Source organism: Lithobates pipiens, unplaced genomic scaffold (assembly GCF_037356315.1).
Source record: "Lithobates pipiens isolate NorthernLeopardFrog02 unplaced genomic scaffold, aLitPip1_a1.2 Scaffold_8, whole genome shotgun sequence".
Classification (NCBI taxonomy): Eukaryota; Metazoa; Chordata; class Amphibia; order Anura; family Ranidae; genus Lithobates; species Lithobates pipiens.
This window is the reverse complement of record NW_027507903.1, coordinates 505,386,957-505,404,020: the sequence shown is the minus strand read 5'-3', so window position 1 is coordinate 505,404,020 and position 17,064 is coordinate 505,386,957. Positions and strand designations below refer to the sequence as shown.

At 45.0% G+C, this 17,064-nt stretch overlaps 1 protein-coding gene across 1 annotated transcript in view; it reads left to right on the top strand.

Annotated features, from left to right (window-relative positions):
- The window catches only part of LOC143960568 (cystine/glutamate transporter-like), a 41,107-nt gene extending 33,586 nt beyond the window's left edge, over positions 1-7,521 (top strand). The window contains exon 12 of the mRNA XM_077469293.1: positions 3,012-7,521. Within this exon, the coding sequence (XP_077325419.1) occupies positions 3,012-3,076 (65 nt within the window). The 3' untranslated portion in view covers positions 3,077-7,521. The remainder of the gene's footprint in view (positions 1-3,011) is intronic.
- Positions 7,522-17,064: the final 9,543 nt, after the last annotated feature.

Sequence of the window (17,064 nt, the reverse complement as noted above, 5' to 3'; positions counted from 1 at the left end):
GCTCCCCAAGAATTCCCCCATGCTCCGCTCCACCTCATCGTGAGTTAAGAATAGTTTCAGCCAGAAGGCATTAAATTTCCACGGGGGCCTTGGAAGTGTGGATGGTGGGGAAGTAATCAAGTTGATCACGAGATGAGAGTGATCTGATATACTGCAGGGCTTATATATCACTTCCGAGACGGATGGGAGCATGGCTGGGTTGCCCACGGCAAGGTCAATTCTGGACAACGCTCCGTGGGTTTTTGGAGAAGCTAGAAAACTGTCTATCCACCGGGTGTTTTAACCTCCATATATCACTCCAACCCACTTCATTTAGCAATCTCAGCAATGGGGACTCCCTTAGTGTGGCCAAGACTACCGAATTCGGGTGTCTGCCCAGGGAGGGACTCAACCAGCAATTAAAGTCGCACACTATCAGTAGAGGCAGATCCGGCCTGCCCTCCAAATAGGGCAGCAAAAGCCGGAGTACCGCCACCGTAAACAGCGGGAGTATATATACACAAGCCAAAATACAGTACAAAGTTCCCACTCGACAGTGTAGGAAAATAAACCTGCCCTCTGCAAATCTATTGAGCTATGAACCATTACACTCACACCCCTGGAGTAGGAGGTATGAGTGGAATGATAAGCGCTACCCACCCATGCATATTTAAGACAACATTCCGTTTCTTTAGTTAAATGCGTTTCCTGCAGGCATAGGATCATAGGGTGATATTTCTTCAGACAAGTGGAGCCTAAGCACCTCACTTTCCAAGACACTAGTGGTAGTTCAGCCATTGGGAAAAGGCAAGCTTAATCTTGATGAGGGGTGCCACATCAAAACAGTGACAAAAAAAAAAAATGTGGTAGTCCAGGGTCTCCCCTCCCGGGAGTGCAAAAAGGATAATGGCAACAAGTATAGTCCACAGTTATGGGGTATAAAATTGAGGTGGGCGTCAAGCAGAATGGTGGTGTCAGGAATTGCATGGCTGCAGAGCAGAAATGCCCTGACGTGCAGTTGTGACCTTCGGTGTGACCTTCGGTGCAAGCAAGATAAGTGTGAAAAAACAAAGACCCAGGCTGTCAACAGGACAAGCTTAAACTGAAAACAAGTACGAACATGGTGATCTTGGTTTACCCCTCACCTGGGGGGAAAGCATTTCTTCTTGCCTACTTCAAAAGATAGCTCACGGTTCACATGATATTATAATGTCGCCCAGCAGCATAAGGCAGGGGTGGTTCCCGCAAGTATAAGTCATCTGCCCTAGTGGTACGATCCAGGGGGATTGGGCAGAGGAAGAAAAAGACAAAAAAAAACAAGAGGCTCATGGATCTCAGAAGCATATGAAAGGGGGTAAATGGACCAATGATCAGGGGGAAAATCCCAGCGTCATCCAGGGGGAACATGTGAGCAAATAAGCTAACAGAAATGCACCTGTGAGGGTCTCCGGGTGCTCTCAACAACGATCAGTTCAGGTAGGTCTATCTCCCTCTTCATCCCTGTCACGGTGGTGTAGGGCCAGTTAGTTTCAATCCAACCACATGGCCGCCTCCTGGGCCAATTCAAAGAAGTGTGACTGTCTATTAGCTGTGACTCTGAGTTTGGCTGGGTATAACATGGCATATGGCAGTTGCAAAGCTCTCAAGCGCCTTTTCACATCCGAGAATTTGGCTCTGGATTTCTGCACCTCCGATAAGAAGTTGGGGTAGAACGACACTCTGACCCCATTAACAAGGACATTTGCCTTTTCCCGAGCACTTCTCAGTACCGCTTCTCTATCCCTGTAGTGCAGAAGCCGGGCCAAAATGGGTCTGGGGGGAGCCCCTGGTTGCGGTGGGCAGCCCAGTGTGCCCGTTCCACTGTAAAGAAAGGGGAAAAGGCCCCCTTCCCAAATACCTCGATCAGCCAGGTCTCCACAAAAGCAGTGGTATCTCTTCCTTACGTTTTCTCGGGCAGACCTACTATACGGATATTGTTACGCCGCAGGCAATTTTCCATATCCTCTGCCCTATTGTTGGTGCCTTTGGCGCGCTGATAGGCGGCATGGGCCTCTCGAGCAACTGGTGGGAGTCTGTCTTCTACGCCGCTCACCCTGCTTTCCACAGCAGTCGTGCGCTCCCTGATCTTTTGCAGATCTTGCCTTAACAGGGAGAAATCTTCTATCAGCCCTCCAAATTGCTCTTTAAGGGTGTTCACTGAGGCTGTGCATACATGTACAGCTCTAAGTATTTCTGCCAGGGTCGGTTGTTCATTCAGGGTGTCTGGGTCTGCAGTGTGCGCTGTGATAAAGACCCATTAACTGTCACATGCTCTGGCTCAGTAGACCCCCCCCCGCATCCCAGTCCTGGTGTCCCCCCAGTTTTTGGGCATAGTACAGCATGTCCCTTGGTTGATCCTTACCCTGAGACTTCTGTATCCCTTTGGTAGATCCTCCCCTGAACTTGTCAGTGCCTTGCGGGGTGCGCTGTGTCAGGGCTGCGGCGGCGCCATTTTGGAATGCGGAGGTCATGTTTTCCTCCCGTTTTCTCACCTTCCCTCGGGTGCAGAAAGCCGGCGGGTGATCCGGGAGGGTAAGGAGGTCGGTGTCCAGCGGGGAAGCTGTTTTGTAGCCGTGGATCGCTGCTGGCAGAGGATCAATTGGCGGGTCTTATTGCGGAGCTGTGAGACACACTTCTTCTCACATACCGGTCCAGGCAACGCCCCCTCATTGCATTCTGTTTTAATGTAGCTTTTACACAGCATCCCAGCTTTTTAGGAGTTGTAGTTGTAGAAAGGGTGTTTCTTTAAATGCAGTTAGTAGAGTTCTTGATATAACAGTAGCTGACATGGCAGTTTTTTGGCTTTAGGTCTTTTAACTCCCCAAAATGGCAATCACTTTAAAGTAGGAAAAGCTCTGGTACTTGCACCATAAAAATATATATATATATAAAATAAAAATAGGAATAACATTGTTTCAAGAGGCAACGCTCAAATTGTTTTCCCCGTCGAGTATCCTTTTCACTAATTTACTTTTTTCCCAATTATCTCCTAGATTTACTAACGATGAAACTACAAATACTGCTGGAAGTTATCCCTCAGGAAGTTAAGACATACTAGACAGAAAAACTCAGTTGGCAAGAGCCCCAGGACATGGCAGATGCAGTCTGACACGCATAACTTGTATGTGTATACCTATCCAACTATCTAGAAAGATGGAATATGCAGACTTAAAACTGAATTTGTCAGATATAATAAGGAATAATTCCAGACATCAGCATATTATAGACATATATACAGCTTGGACCAATATAACTATGCATATGACCTACCTAGCCCATGCTGGTAGAAGATGGAAATCATTGAAGTAGATACACTCTTGCTTCCAGGTCCCATGCCGAGCCGCTGCCCTACTACATTGTGAATACAGGTTGGCAGCTAGGCATGGGCACCATTCAGAGAATGCTTCACATTTTCTGAATAGATGCAAAGCATTCTTAGATTGAATGAGGTTGAAAGGCAGCGCAGGGATTTCATGCTCTCCACCTTATCCAATCAGAGAAAGCTTTGCATCCCTTCAGAAAACCCAAAGCATTTTCTGAATGGCACCCATGCTGAGTGGCTGACCTCCTGTGTTCTGAATGCATCAGGCTGGCTTCTCAACATGCATCCTGGAAGTGGGTGGCAATCACTGAAGTGGTGGTGTCTACTTGAGCGATTTGCAGCTTCCACTTGGCATCGGACTGGTATATCATTATACATATCATATTGTTATCATATTGGACCAGTGTAACTATGTAGAAAATGTTAATGCCTGGAATTATTCTTGAAATCATAAAAATAAATGTATTTTTATATTCAACTAGGTTCACTAGCTGAATATTTTTTAATATAAAGAGACTCCTGGTATACCTCTGCACAGCAACACTCAGAGTGGGGGTGGACTGGACAGGACCCAACCAATAAGATTCTGCTGCAGTGTACCGGTGGTGACCATAGAAGAAAACAAAGTCAACCAGAGCAGAATTTCATCAGCGTGCTTCCTTTTCATTGTCTAATCAGCAGGCTGGGAGTGTGTCCTTGACTAAGCTGTGCTCCTGCAGTGAAGGTTGAGAACTAGGCTGTGCTGTCTGGCAAGAATGCCTGGAAAAAAATAAAAAGACTGGCCAGCAGAACAGAAATACAAATACTTTCACAGGCAAAACAATTCCCATATGTACTAGAGATGAAAATTAGAGAACAATTTATGAACACTTCTGATTTTTTTCAGAAATAATGTCATTTTCATTGCTCAACATTTGATGAAATATTTGTTGTGACTATACCATGCTAATAGAACAGTGTTTTTAAAAATAACCAAGATACTTCAATTAAAAAAACAAAACATTATTTTGTAGAAAACACAATGATCAAAATTAGAGAACAGCAATGACTGTAGCACGGAAAAAGATTACAACTAAAATTTCTGAAGGTTACAACATTTAACAATTAGTAGGAAGGGTACAGGTCCTTGCTTTGAAAGACTTCAGCACATCTGCGGCCACAGGACATCACCAGTCTCTTACACTGCTCTGGTGTGATTTTGTTCCAATCTTCTTCCAGTCTCTTCCACAGTTTGGTGACTGTAGTGGGTTTCTTGGCCATAACTTTGTCACCAATGATTTTCCAGAGGGTTTCTATTGGATTTAGATTATGAGCTGGCCATTTCATTATTTCAATGTTTTCAGATTCAAGGAACTGCTTTACCCATTTTGCTGTGTGACAGGGGGCATTGTTGTGCATGAAAATTGCTGGCTGATTGGGTGATGAACGCAGGGAAGGAACCACATGTTGTCAAAGAAGGTTCTGCATTTACTCTGCCAGGTAGATGTAAAATAGGCCCAACTGCTGCTGCAGAAAACATCCCCCAAACCATGACGCTTCCCCCCTCCACCTTTCACTGACTTTGCATACTTTAGGTTAAGTCGTTCTCCAGTTTGATGACGAACATAATGTTTCTCATCGGACCCAAATAAAGTAAACTTGCCTTCATCACTAAAGTGAACTTTGTGGAGGAGCATGTTGTGTGGACAGAGGAGAACTGCTCCAAAGATTAGTCTTGCCATTTGATTCTTTCTGCTAATGAGATTTTTGGTCACTGCAGAGTGGGCTTTCAGTCCAAATTCTCTTAAACGGCAATGGCATGAAGAGACAAATCCTTACTATATCCAGCGCTGAACTGGTGAGCAATTCGTGTCACTGCAGTGTTGAACCGATTGCTCATTGAGATTCTCTGCATTAGTCTTCCATGGGCAACCAGTCTTCTTGGGGAGCCTTAAATGAGTGCAAGATTGTAAAGATGCAATATTCTAGAAGACGCAGATTTAAAACGACAAACTTCTTTTGTCATGGCTGAAAGGATCATTCCTTTTACCTTCATCTGAGCAACCTGCTGCCGGAGGGTTTCAGTCACTTTAGAACAGCTCACCATCTTGCAAAGTCAGTGAAAACTGGAAAGTTAAGCTGCCAGTTAAATAGGGGTTGCCAGATACTTTTAAGAAATTAGCACAAGGTGCCAGATTAATGCTAATAACTTGGAGGGATCTGAAGGTGTTCTCTAATTTTGATCAATGTTCTTTTTCAAATCTCATTGAAGTTTTTTATTCTGCACTTCAAAATATATGTAACTTATGAAATATGCTTACCAAAACTGCTTTTACTCCTGTTTAGATCATTTCAAATAGGACTAAGCAGTGACCTTAAAAACTTAGGAAATTGTGGGTTGTTCTCTAAATTTGGTCTCCAGTGTATATGTTTCAACTCTATTTTCTGCTACTTGTCTGAAGTTCTGTAAGCCTGACAGTAGTAGTATAATTACTGCATTTTCATTCTGAATGTCCCCACCTGCTGTGCAAAAGAAAGAAACAACGGTGGGACACTTTGCCCAAAAACCACTAAATGTATAAATAACAGTTTACTTAGCCAACCAGTAGCCACCCATAATGGCAATATCAGCTTTATATGGCCCGACCCAATGTCCAATAACTAGTCATACAAGACATCAAGAAGATATCTTAAATAGGGACAACTCCTCACCAGGCTGTTCCCAGGAATGCTGAATAGTGTCCAAATGAACCACTCCAGGCCAGAAGTCTTCCTGCAGTGCTGGAAAGAGGTACTTGGGTTTCTTGATAATATTTTTTGGTGTTTTTCGGGTATATCATTGGTTGGCTTCTGTCATGCTCTGATTTCTTACATAACCTTCCTAGAGCAGGGATGGAACTTTCAGGAAAGCGGCATGAGTTCAGCTTCACTGCCCCAAACTGAAGCTTCTGAGACAGGTTTATTGCTTTGTCAGTCACACACCAGCATCACCTTGTCTGGAGAGGATTATAAATAAACGAAAGCTTTTACTTTGCACATTCAGCCTTTTCTGAAAAGTATTTAGGCAATGCAGACTGGTCACAGCACCCCCCGCTATGGTGCTCGCTTACCTCCTCCCTCTTGTAAGAAAATACCCACTAATAGACAAAAAGCGTTGTTAGTGAAGCCTGCATGATCTTGAGGTGCAGGAAGCAGATATAAAAACAAATGTATTCATACTAGCTGTGTAAACTATATATACATATATAGGAATTTTTACTTACTAGTAAGTTTCATATCATGGAATAGAGTACAGGGAAGGACACAGACCATAGGTTATATGCTGCTACCTTCTGGTGACTGGACAACACTGTCAAAAGCTTTACTGGTAGTGCCCCCAGTGCATCCTCATACTCCTGCCCACTGCATGGGTTTTTGAAAAAGTATGAGCAGAAGACCAGGTGAGAGAAATCTATTCCTTGAGGGCAAAAGTACTGGAAACGAGCACCCTTATCCACCCAGCAATGGTGGAAGAGGCAGCAGAATGTCCCTTCCTAGGACCTTCAGAATGGACAAAAAGGGATTCAGTGTTCCAGAAGGAAGATGTTGCAACCAGGTAGACCCTAACCATATCCAGGCAGTTGAGAGAAATCTACAGAAGCTTGCAAACATTCTACTTCTGGTATGTGGCTAGCAGAAAAAGTGTTGGAATATGGTCCTCAGCCCATGAGAGAATCAGACTTGCTTCTTTCAAGATTTCCCAACTTCTGGTACCCACTTGATGGTTTATGCATCATATAGCCGCGGCATTGCCTGACTGCAACCTAACTGGGTATTTTGTAGGAGAGTCAGTCTTATGTCTCTTATTTCCAGAATTGTCTGTACAGGAGCATCAACTGCTGTATGAACAAGGTCAGACAGGCAAGTAATTGTAGACCACAGGCTTGCCATCCATCATGACCACATTCCTTGGAAGGCCAAATTAAATATTTCCCAGCTTCTATGGCTAAGTTGGAAATCCACCATGGCATGGACATTATCACCTGGCTGGAAAGCAGTAGTGGCAGATCCAGAGCTGACAAATTGAAAAAGTTTTGGTCTGCCACAGTAAGCGTTGTTAAAAAGTATATATACCTAAACTATCACCTTTCTATTGAATGTTCAATAACTTATTTTCCTACTGTGAAAATCCTTTGAATAATGAATAAATGTGAATCATATTGCATCTGTGTTTACATCGTGTTAAAAAAAAAAAAAAACACACCTTGTGCCAAAAAGTGACCAATGCTTTAAAATACACAGTATACAAAGTGTCCAGTGCTTCATTATTCACAGCATCTAATACAAGAGTTTCCAGTGTTAAAAAACACACCTGCAGCGCTTTAAATTTAAATTAAGTGCAACAATCGCTCTACAAACTTTTCACTATTTGAGAACAAAAGTGCTTCTTATTCCATATGCCAAAAAGATCCAGCCCCTCCGTGATCCTCCACCAGCCACACTAAAACTCACCAAGGTAATTAAACCTGCATGATATTTGTCTCTCTTTTTTCTTTATAACACTCCCAGAAATGTTTTTTTTCCTCAGAAGATACAAAGATGGTATAGATCGCTCACGCTCATTTATACCGATCTCAGAAATAGCTTTCTCTCAAATGATGCTCATATATAGGATGGAAAGTGAAGAACAAAAAAAACTCCATAGTGTAAAGCCATTTATTAAAAAAAATATAAAACACAATCCATTATACTCAAATGTATTAAATGTCTCTCCAGACACTAAGGGGCAGATTTACTAACACTAGAACTAAAAGGCAAAACTTTTTTTTTTTTTTTAATAGAGTGGAAAGGGATTTGAACACTTGTCAGGTTTTAGTGCTGTCTGTTCCCCCATTAGGCAGATTCATTCTCTCGATTTATACAGTTTACTATTATCATTGAACGTGAAAGTAAAAGGAAAAACTCAATATTTGGTTGTCCCCCAAAAAGTAATAGAGGGGAAATCTTCCAATGAGGACACTAGTTCTGGTGACCTGTGGGTCGCCAAGGGCGTCCCTTAATTTGCAGGGATTTACTCTCACTTTCTATTTGGCTAAGATGGCAAGAAAGAATAAAAATAAAAAATCTGTCAGGGATTATAACCCTTCCTTGCTCGATCCAATATAAAAAAAAAAAATATATATGTGTTGTCTATAGTTCTACTTTAAGCTCTGACAAAACAAAAAAAGATTTTGCACTCCCCAGTTTTAGTAAATAACTCCCTAAGGATCAAACAATTGTAAAAGATGGAGATATGAGGACAGCTAGATTGGAGATCCATTGAAGCCAGAAATGTCTTTGATCAAATAGAAACATTGGCAGATCTTGCAGACTACAATTTTGGGGACATGCAGATATAATTTTAAGGATTTTTAAGTCCAAAATATGGCGAATGCCTTCATTCAGATTTGGGACTGTAAATAGGTTTAAGGAAAACCCTTTGACCCTCACCTCTGCAGGAACTAAGATTACCACTCCTTGAATCAGATGTGAACTCACAGAGGCCCACAAACCTGGCCATTTGAGATGATGTGGGCAGATTGGAGGGCATGAATTGAGGAGGCAAGGAAAGAACATTATTTGTAACCCATGGAAATGAGAGTCCAGGGCATCTTTTACCAAGGCTGGTGCAAATGCCAGTGGTCATGCCCCGACTCCAGAGATGAAGGACAACACCACTTCATTATTAGTAGGGTTTCTGGGTAGGCTTGGTGGGTTTTGGAGTCCAAAGCTTGAGATGAAAAGACGGACCCATCCTTGACTTGGAGAAGGACACCTGCATGGAATGAAAGAACCTCTTTTGAAAGATTTAGTAGCCATAGTAATAGTAGTTTTTTTTGTGGTGTGAAAGTACTTTCCTCTGGGAATCCCTTGATAAATTTATCAATGCAGTTTCTTTAACAACTTTTTACCATCAAAGGCCAAGGATAAAAATGTGCCTTTTAGAAGTGGGCTTAGCAGACCAAGCCTTTAAGCACAAAATTCTGTGCATATGTTCAGAGAGCAGTGCCATCCCAGAGACCTGGAAAGGTACATTATCTAGGGCAGTGGTCTCCAAACTGCAGCCCTTTGCATGCCTTTATCTGGGCCTTGGGAATTCCTCCCACTGCTACAGATGGATGATAGGGCACTATTCCCCGCACTGATACCAATGATGGAGCACTATTTCCCGCACGGATACCAATGATGGAGAACTATCCCTCGCACTGAAACCAATGAGAAGGTATTATTCGTATCAGCAGTTCTCCTACTGACCACAGATAAAAAAAAAAAAAAAAAAAATCTCATTGTAACGGACAGGTGCTAAAATTCCTGTGTTCTCTATCCAAAAAAAAAAAGTTTTGGCTTTAGGCTACACTTTAAGACAGTGGTCTCCAAACTGCAACCCTTTGCCTGCTTCTGTCTGGCCCTTGTGACACTATTCCTCCAACTGACATCAATGATGAGGCACCATTGCTCCCACCTGACACCAGCGATGGGGCACAATTCTTCCTACTATGACCAATGATGGGGCATCATTCCTCCCACTCACATCATCGATGGAGCACTACTTCTCCTGTTAAAAACCAATAACAGGACAGTAAAAGTTTACTCCGAATGGCCACAGTCCAGCACCCCTAAAGCCTGAGGGACAGTAAACTGGCCCTTTCTTTAAAGCGTTTGGAGACCCCTGTTTTAATGCATAGCTGCTGTGAAAGCTGCCTGCTACGTGTCTGAGATGGGGCTAGAATTAGAGGAAGGGAGTTGTGTTAGTGTAGGACTGGGCTCTGCTGCAGGGAAGCAGCTATCATGCTCAGCATTATGCTGGTCTTCCTAAATGCCATCTGTTGCATGAGTGATATTAGACCCCCCTTTTTTTTTTCTCAGCTCCTGCTCTCACCTGTAGGGCACTCCCAAAATGGATGCAGAATGTGTCCAGGAAAAAGAATCAAAATAACCCAGGTGCTGACTGATGTCTAGAAGTTGTGTCATTGGAACAGCAGACATGCTCCTATTCTTGGAGGAAGGCATAGAGCAGTGATGGCGAACCTTGGCACCCCAGATGTTTTGGAACTACATTTCCCATGATTCTCAACTACTCTGCAGAGTGCATGAGCATCATGGGAAATGTAGTTCCAAAACATCTGGGGTGCCAAGGTTCGCCATCACTGGCATAGAGCAACTATGTCACCATCTGACTAACAGGGAGGTGTGGGGAGAAAAACCCTGCCAAGTTGAAAAGGTAAGCAATAGAACAAGGTTACCTACTGCCAAAGTAGTAGACACACTTACAGAAGGGGATAACACAACAGAGTAAATAACACCCCACATGTAGAAACAGGATATGGTCCCAAATACTGGGAAACCTGGTCTTATCTTATCCATATGCATGTTCCCAGAGGAAACCAAACTTCATGAACCACAGCGAGCATACACCTGTAGTGTCTTCAGCATCTGGGTGTCATTGGAATGGACAGCTCTTCTCTGTAACTAAATGGGACGTCCCCAAGCAGTGCCAAACGAGGGGTGGGAAAAACAGCATAAAAACATCATCCACCATGGCAAGTGAGAACTAGTGAAACTAAACCCACAAAAAACAAAACCGCAGTGTGTGGAAAAAATACCACTATATAACCGGGTATCCTCAACAGGAGTGATCCCCAAGAGCGCATCATTGCGGAAGTAATGCAACAGTGCATTAACCAAAACAATACTGCGTTTCTACTGAAAAAGCAGGAAAAAAATTCAATTGCAACTACACAGCCACCTGCAAAAATTTGCAGCCAAAACAGGCATCAGTCGATGCACTGACGTCTACCTTGTAGAACTTGGTAAACGCATGGAGAGACGACCAGGTCGCCGTCTTATACACCTGAGCGACAGACGCTTGGTGTCGGAAGGCCCAAGATGTTCCGATTGCTCTTGTAGAGTGGGCCATGACTGGAAAGGGGGGCACCTGCCCCTTCAAGCGTAAGCTTGGACTACAATCTGCCTGATCCACCTGGAAATGGTGGCCGACGAGACTGCCATGCCCTTCTTAGGACCAGCCACTGAAACAAACAGTGAGTCTGACTTCTGAAAGGAAGCTGTGGCAGACAAGTACACATTCAGAACCCTAATCACATTTAGAGCGTGAAGGGCCACCTCTTTGGGGTGCTTCGGCTTAGGACACAAAGATGGCAATACAATGTCCTCATTGATATGAAAGGCTGAAACCACTTTCGGTAGAAAGGACTGTTGCAGACGCCACACCACCTTATCCCTGTGGATGACCAGATAAGGCGACTTGCAGGACAAGGCCGCCAGTTCCAAAACCCTCCTGGCCAATGTGATGGCCACTAGAAAGACCACCTTCTGTAAAAGGGTCAGCAGAGAAATCTCCCTGATATTCTCAAACGGCAGCTTCTGAAGCGCCGACAACACCAGGTTCAAATCCCACAGAGGTAACGGAGGACGCACCAGAGGGACTACATGTCACACCCCCTGCACAAAGGTACTCACTAATGAGTGAGACGCCAGGGGTCTTTGGAAAAAATAAATAAAAATAAAAATAAAAAAAATAAAGCCAGAGCTGAAATCTGCCCCTTGATGGAGCTCAACGCAAACCTCTGGTCTACACCTTGCTGAAGAAACAGCAGGATCCTGGATATAGAGAAGGAGCGCGGATTCCACCCTTTTTCCTCCCACATGGAGATGTAGGCCTTCCAAGTATGATGGTATATCTTCCTGGAAGAAGATTTCTGCGCCCTCAACATAGTTGGAATCACAGAGTCCGACAGACCCCGGTTCCTCAATACCTGGCTTTCAATAGCCAGGCCATTAAAGCCAGTGATGGTAAAGCAGGGTGAAGGATTGGACCTAGAGATAGGAGTTCCTCTCTCAACGGCAGTCGCCAGGCAGTGTCTGCCACCAGGCGCACCGGGTCTGCGTACCAGGCCCGCTGAGGCCAATCTGGGGCAATCAGGATTACTGGAATCCCCTCGGCTTCCACTCTGCGAAGCAGACGTGGCAAGAGTTTCAGTGGAGGAAAGGGGTAGATCAGCTGGTACTGATCCCACAGAGCCACCAGCGCATCTGACACGTCTGCCCACGGAACTCTTGTCCTGGACACGAATCTCGGCGCCTTCCGATTGAGTCGGGAGGCCAATAGATCCACATCTGGTGTGCCCCATTTCAGGCACAGCAGCCTGAATATCTCTGGATGCAATGCTCATTCTCCTGGGTCCAGCATCTGTTGACTCAGATAGTCCACCTGCCAATTTTCCACCCCCGGGATGTAAATGGCCGACAGGGCCGGAACATGTCGCTCTGCCCACCGAAGTATGTGAGCGACCTCCCGAGCAGCGGCTGAGCTTCTTGTTCCCCCTTGGTGATTTATATATGCCACAGCCGTGGCGTTGTCTGACTGTATCCTGGTCGGACGCCCTCGTAGCCTCATTGACCACGTGGAGAGACATAGCCTGATCGCTCGAAGCTCAAGCACATTGATCGGTAACTAGGATTCCTCCCTCGACCAGAGGCCCTGGGTCGACTGTACTCCCAGCACTCCAACCCAGCTGGTCAGGCTGGCATCCGTTATGATCACTGTCCAATGAAGAGGTTGGAGCAATTTCCCAGACCAAAAGGCCGAGGCCTTCAGCCACCAGAGAAGAGAGTCCCTAACTAACTGGCTCACCCGAATCCGTTGATCCGGGGATAATGGAGATTTGTCCCATTTGGACAAGATCTCCGTCTGCAAGACTCTGGTGTGAAATTGGGCATATGGCCCTTCGAAGAAGGCTACCGTGAGGCTCAGAACTCACATACAGAAATGCAGCAACAACCACCTGCGGCTCTGAGAGTCTGCAGTTTGTCTGAACAGAAAAACACACATTCGCTTCCACGGAGTTCAGCAGTAAGCTAGTACCGACTTTTTGAGCTTCAACACCCACCCAAACTCCTGTAGAGTTTGCATGGTGATCGCCACATCCTCCCTTAATTCTGAGGCAGAAGCTGCTCTCAGAAGGAGATAGTCCAGGTAATCCACGATTGTGATCCCACGTTGTTGCAACAACACCAATTTTGGTAAAGACTCGGGGTGCTGAAGCCAGACCAAAAGGGAGAGGCACAAACTGGTAGTGCTCTTCCCTCACTGCAAATTCGCAGAAACCGCTGATGCCTGAGGCATTTGGGTATATGCAAGTACGTGTCCTGGATGTCCAAAGACGCCAGGGAGTCCCCCAGATGGAATGCAGCGACTACAGAGCGAACTGATTCCATTCTGAACCTTTGTACTTTCACAAAGCAATTGAGGGCTTTTAGGTGCAGGATTGGACGTACCCCTTCCTTTTTGGGGACTACGAACAGATTGGAGTAGAATCCCTGAAACCTTTCTGGTTTTGGAACAGGCACTATCGGCCCATGGCTGAGCAGGACCCTTACTGCCCCAAACAGGGCCTCCTGGCAAGTCAGGAGCAAGGGTATGCCGGAGGGAATAATAAAAAAAAAAAAAACAGGATTTTTAAAACCGCTTACCTGTCAAATCCTTTTCTTTGATGTACATCAGGGGATACAGAGCCATAGTACTTACTATGTGGATTATAGGGCCACTGGTGACGGACACTGGCATGCCATAAGGCAAGAAGTGTACTCCCTATATAACCCCTCCCACTACTGGGAGGAGTCCTTTTTTTAGCCAAGCAATATAAATATATACCAAGAAGGGAGGGACCTCTGTGTCCCCTGATGTACAAAGAAAATGATTTTACAGGTAAGCCGTTTTAAAAATCCTGTTTTCTTACATCAGGGGCCACAGAGCCATAGTACTTACTATGTGGGATGTCCCATAGCAATGGCAACTGAAGGGAGGGAAGACAAAAAAGTAGGGCAAAAAAGGAGGTCAGAGGACACATACTGCAGTATACTGCGCCTAAAGGCAATATCCTCATGACCTTTAACCTCTTCGCGCCCGCCCTATAGCCGAATGACGGCCGTAGAGCAGGCGCATTCGTCCGGGCGGTCGTCCCTGGACGGCCCGATGTTTACTTCCGCAATGCGCGCCCCCGCGGGCGCGCATCGCGGAAGCTCTGTGTTCGCCGTGTCCCCCGGGGACAGGCAAACACAGATCGCTGTAAACGGCCAATCACAGCGGCCGTTTACAGCGTGATCGGCGTGTCCAATGGGAGATGATCTCATATGTAAACATATGAGATCATCTCTCGGCGCCGCTCTCCTTCCTCGCACTGTCTGTGCGAGGAGGGGAGAGGGGAGAGATGAACGGCTGCAGCGGCAGCCGTTCTGCCTGTGGGGGGAAAAAAAAAAGGTAAAAATAAATAAATAAAGTGCCATCCGCCCCCAGCAGTGCCATCCGCCCCAATGCCATCTGCCCCAATGCCATCTGCCCCAGTGCCATCTGCCCCAGTGCCATCTGCCCCAGTGCCATCTGCCCCAATGCCATCCGCCCCAGTGCCATCCGCCCCAGTGCCATCCGCCCCAGTGCCATCCGCCCCAGTGCCATCCACCCCAGTGCTACCTGCCCCCAGTGCCATCCACCCCAGTGCTACCTGCCCCCAGTGCCATCCACCCCAGTGCTACCTGCCCCCAGTGCCATCCACCCCAGTGCTACCTGCCCCCAGTGCCGCCTGCCCCCAGTGCCACCTGCCCCCAGTGCCACCTGCCCCCAGTGCCACGTGTCGTCAGTGCCACATAGTGCCATCCGTCATCAGTGCCACGTATCAGTGCCATTTGTCATCAGTGCCACGTATCAGTGCCATTTGTCATCAGTGCCACCTGTCAGTGTCACGTGCCATCTGTTGTCAGTGTCACGTGTCATAAATGCCACTTATCAGTGCCATCTGTCATCAGTGTCACGCGTCATCGGTGCCATGTATTAGTGCCATCTGTCATCGGTGGCACATATTAGTGCCACGTATTAGTGCCATCTGTCATCAGTGCCACGTTTCAGTGCCACGTATTAATGCCACGTGTCATCAGTGCCACGTATAAGTGCCACCCGTCATCAGTGCCACATATTAGTGCCATCTGTCATCAGTGCCACATATTAGTGCCATCTGTCAGTGCCACCTGTCATCAGTGCCACGTATAAGTGCCATCATTGCCACGTATCAGTGCCATCTGTCATCAGTGTCACGTGTCATTGTCCTGGTGCTTCAAAAGTGTAATAAATAGTCAACAAGTTAGATGTGTAATTTATGTTCCTAGAACACATGATGGCGCTACCTGCATGTTGGGCCTCTCTATGTGGCCAGGCTGTGAAAAAGTCCCACACATGTGGTATTGTAATACTCAGGAGGAGTAGCAGAATTTTTTGGGGGGTGTCATTTGTGGTATACACATGCCACGTGAGAGAAATAACCTATTACAATGACAATTTTGTGGAGAAAAAAAAAAAAAATGAAAAATCGTAATTTTGCAAAGAATTGTGGGAAAAAAATGACAACATCAAAAAGCTCACTATACCTCTTACTAAATACCTTGGAATGTCTACTTTCCAAAAAGGGGTCATTTGGGGGGTATTTGTACTTTCCTGACTTGTTCGGGTCACAAGAAGCGAGATAGGCCACCAGTACATCAGATGTGATCAATTTTGTGCGATTCGCACCACAGCTTGTAGACTCTCTAACTTTCACAAATTCCAAATAATATCCACTAATTTGGGTTATTTTTACCAAAGACATGTAGCAGTATAAATTGTGACCAAAATTTATGAAGAAAAATTAATAATTTGCATAATTCTGTCACAGAAACAAAGAAATATGCGTTTTTTTTCCAAATTTTCGGTCTTTTTTCATTTATAGCGCAAAAAATAAAAACCCCAGAGGTGATAAAATACCACCAAAAGAAAGCTCTATTTGTGGGAAAAAAAGGACAAAAAATTCATTTGGGTACAGTGTTGCATGACTGAGTAATTGTCATTCAAAGTGTGAGAGCACCGAAAGCTGAAAATTGGTCTGGGCAGGAAGGTGTTTAAGTGCCCTGTAAGCAAGTGGTTAACATAGATTTGATAAAAATCTGATAAAACGTATGAAACCAAAAGACCAAGTTGCGGTATTACAGATCTGAGCCATGGAGGCCTGATGATGCACCACCCAAGAGACACTAAGCGCCCTGGTTAAGTGCACTTTAACATGAGAAAGAATAAAAAAAAATTAAAAAAAAATTAAAAAAAAAAAAAAAAAAAAAAAAAAAAAAAAAGAAGGTCTTCTTTAAGCCGAAGCTTGAACAGTCACATTTTGGACACTCTGACAGTACACACAACATCTGTTTTGCGAACCTGAGCGGTCGCCTTTAAATAGACTCTGATCGCTCTTACTACATCAAGGAAAGGTAGTGCCTTCTCTTCCCTAGATTAAGGCTCTGGGGAGAAAGGAGGAATAATAATACCTTTTGGTAGGAAATCAGGATGAGGACACAAAACCACCCTATTCTTATGCATGATCAAATACGGCTCTTTACAAGACAGAGCCACTAGCTCAGATACTCTAGCAGAAGAAATGGCAACCAAAAAGATCATCTTTCTTGTCAAAAAGAATCGAGGGAATTTCCTGTAAAGTCTAAAAAAAAAAAAAAAAAAAAAAAAAGGATGATTACGCAAAGCCCATAAGACCAAAATTAAATCCCAAGGATTTAGAGGTGCCTTGATAGGGGAATTAATCCGTGCTACCCCCTGAATAAGGCTACGCACTAGAGAGTCGGAAGCAAGAGGCCATTGAAAAAACACTGACAAGCCCAAAATCTGGCCCTTGCTA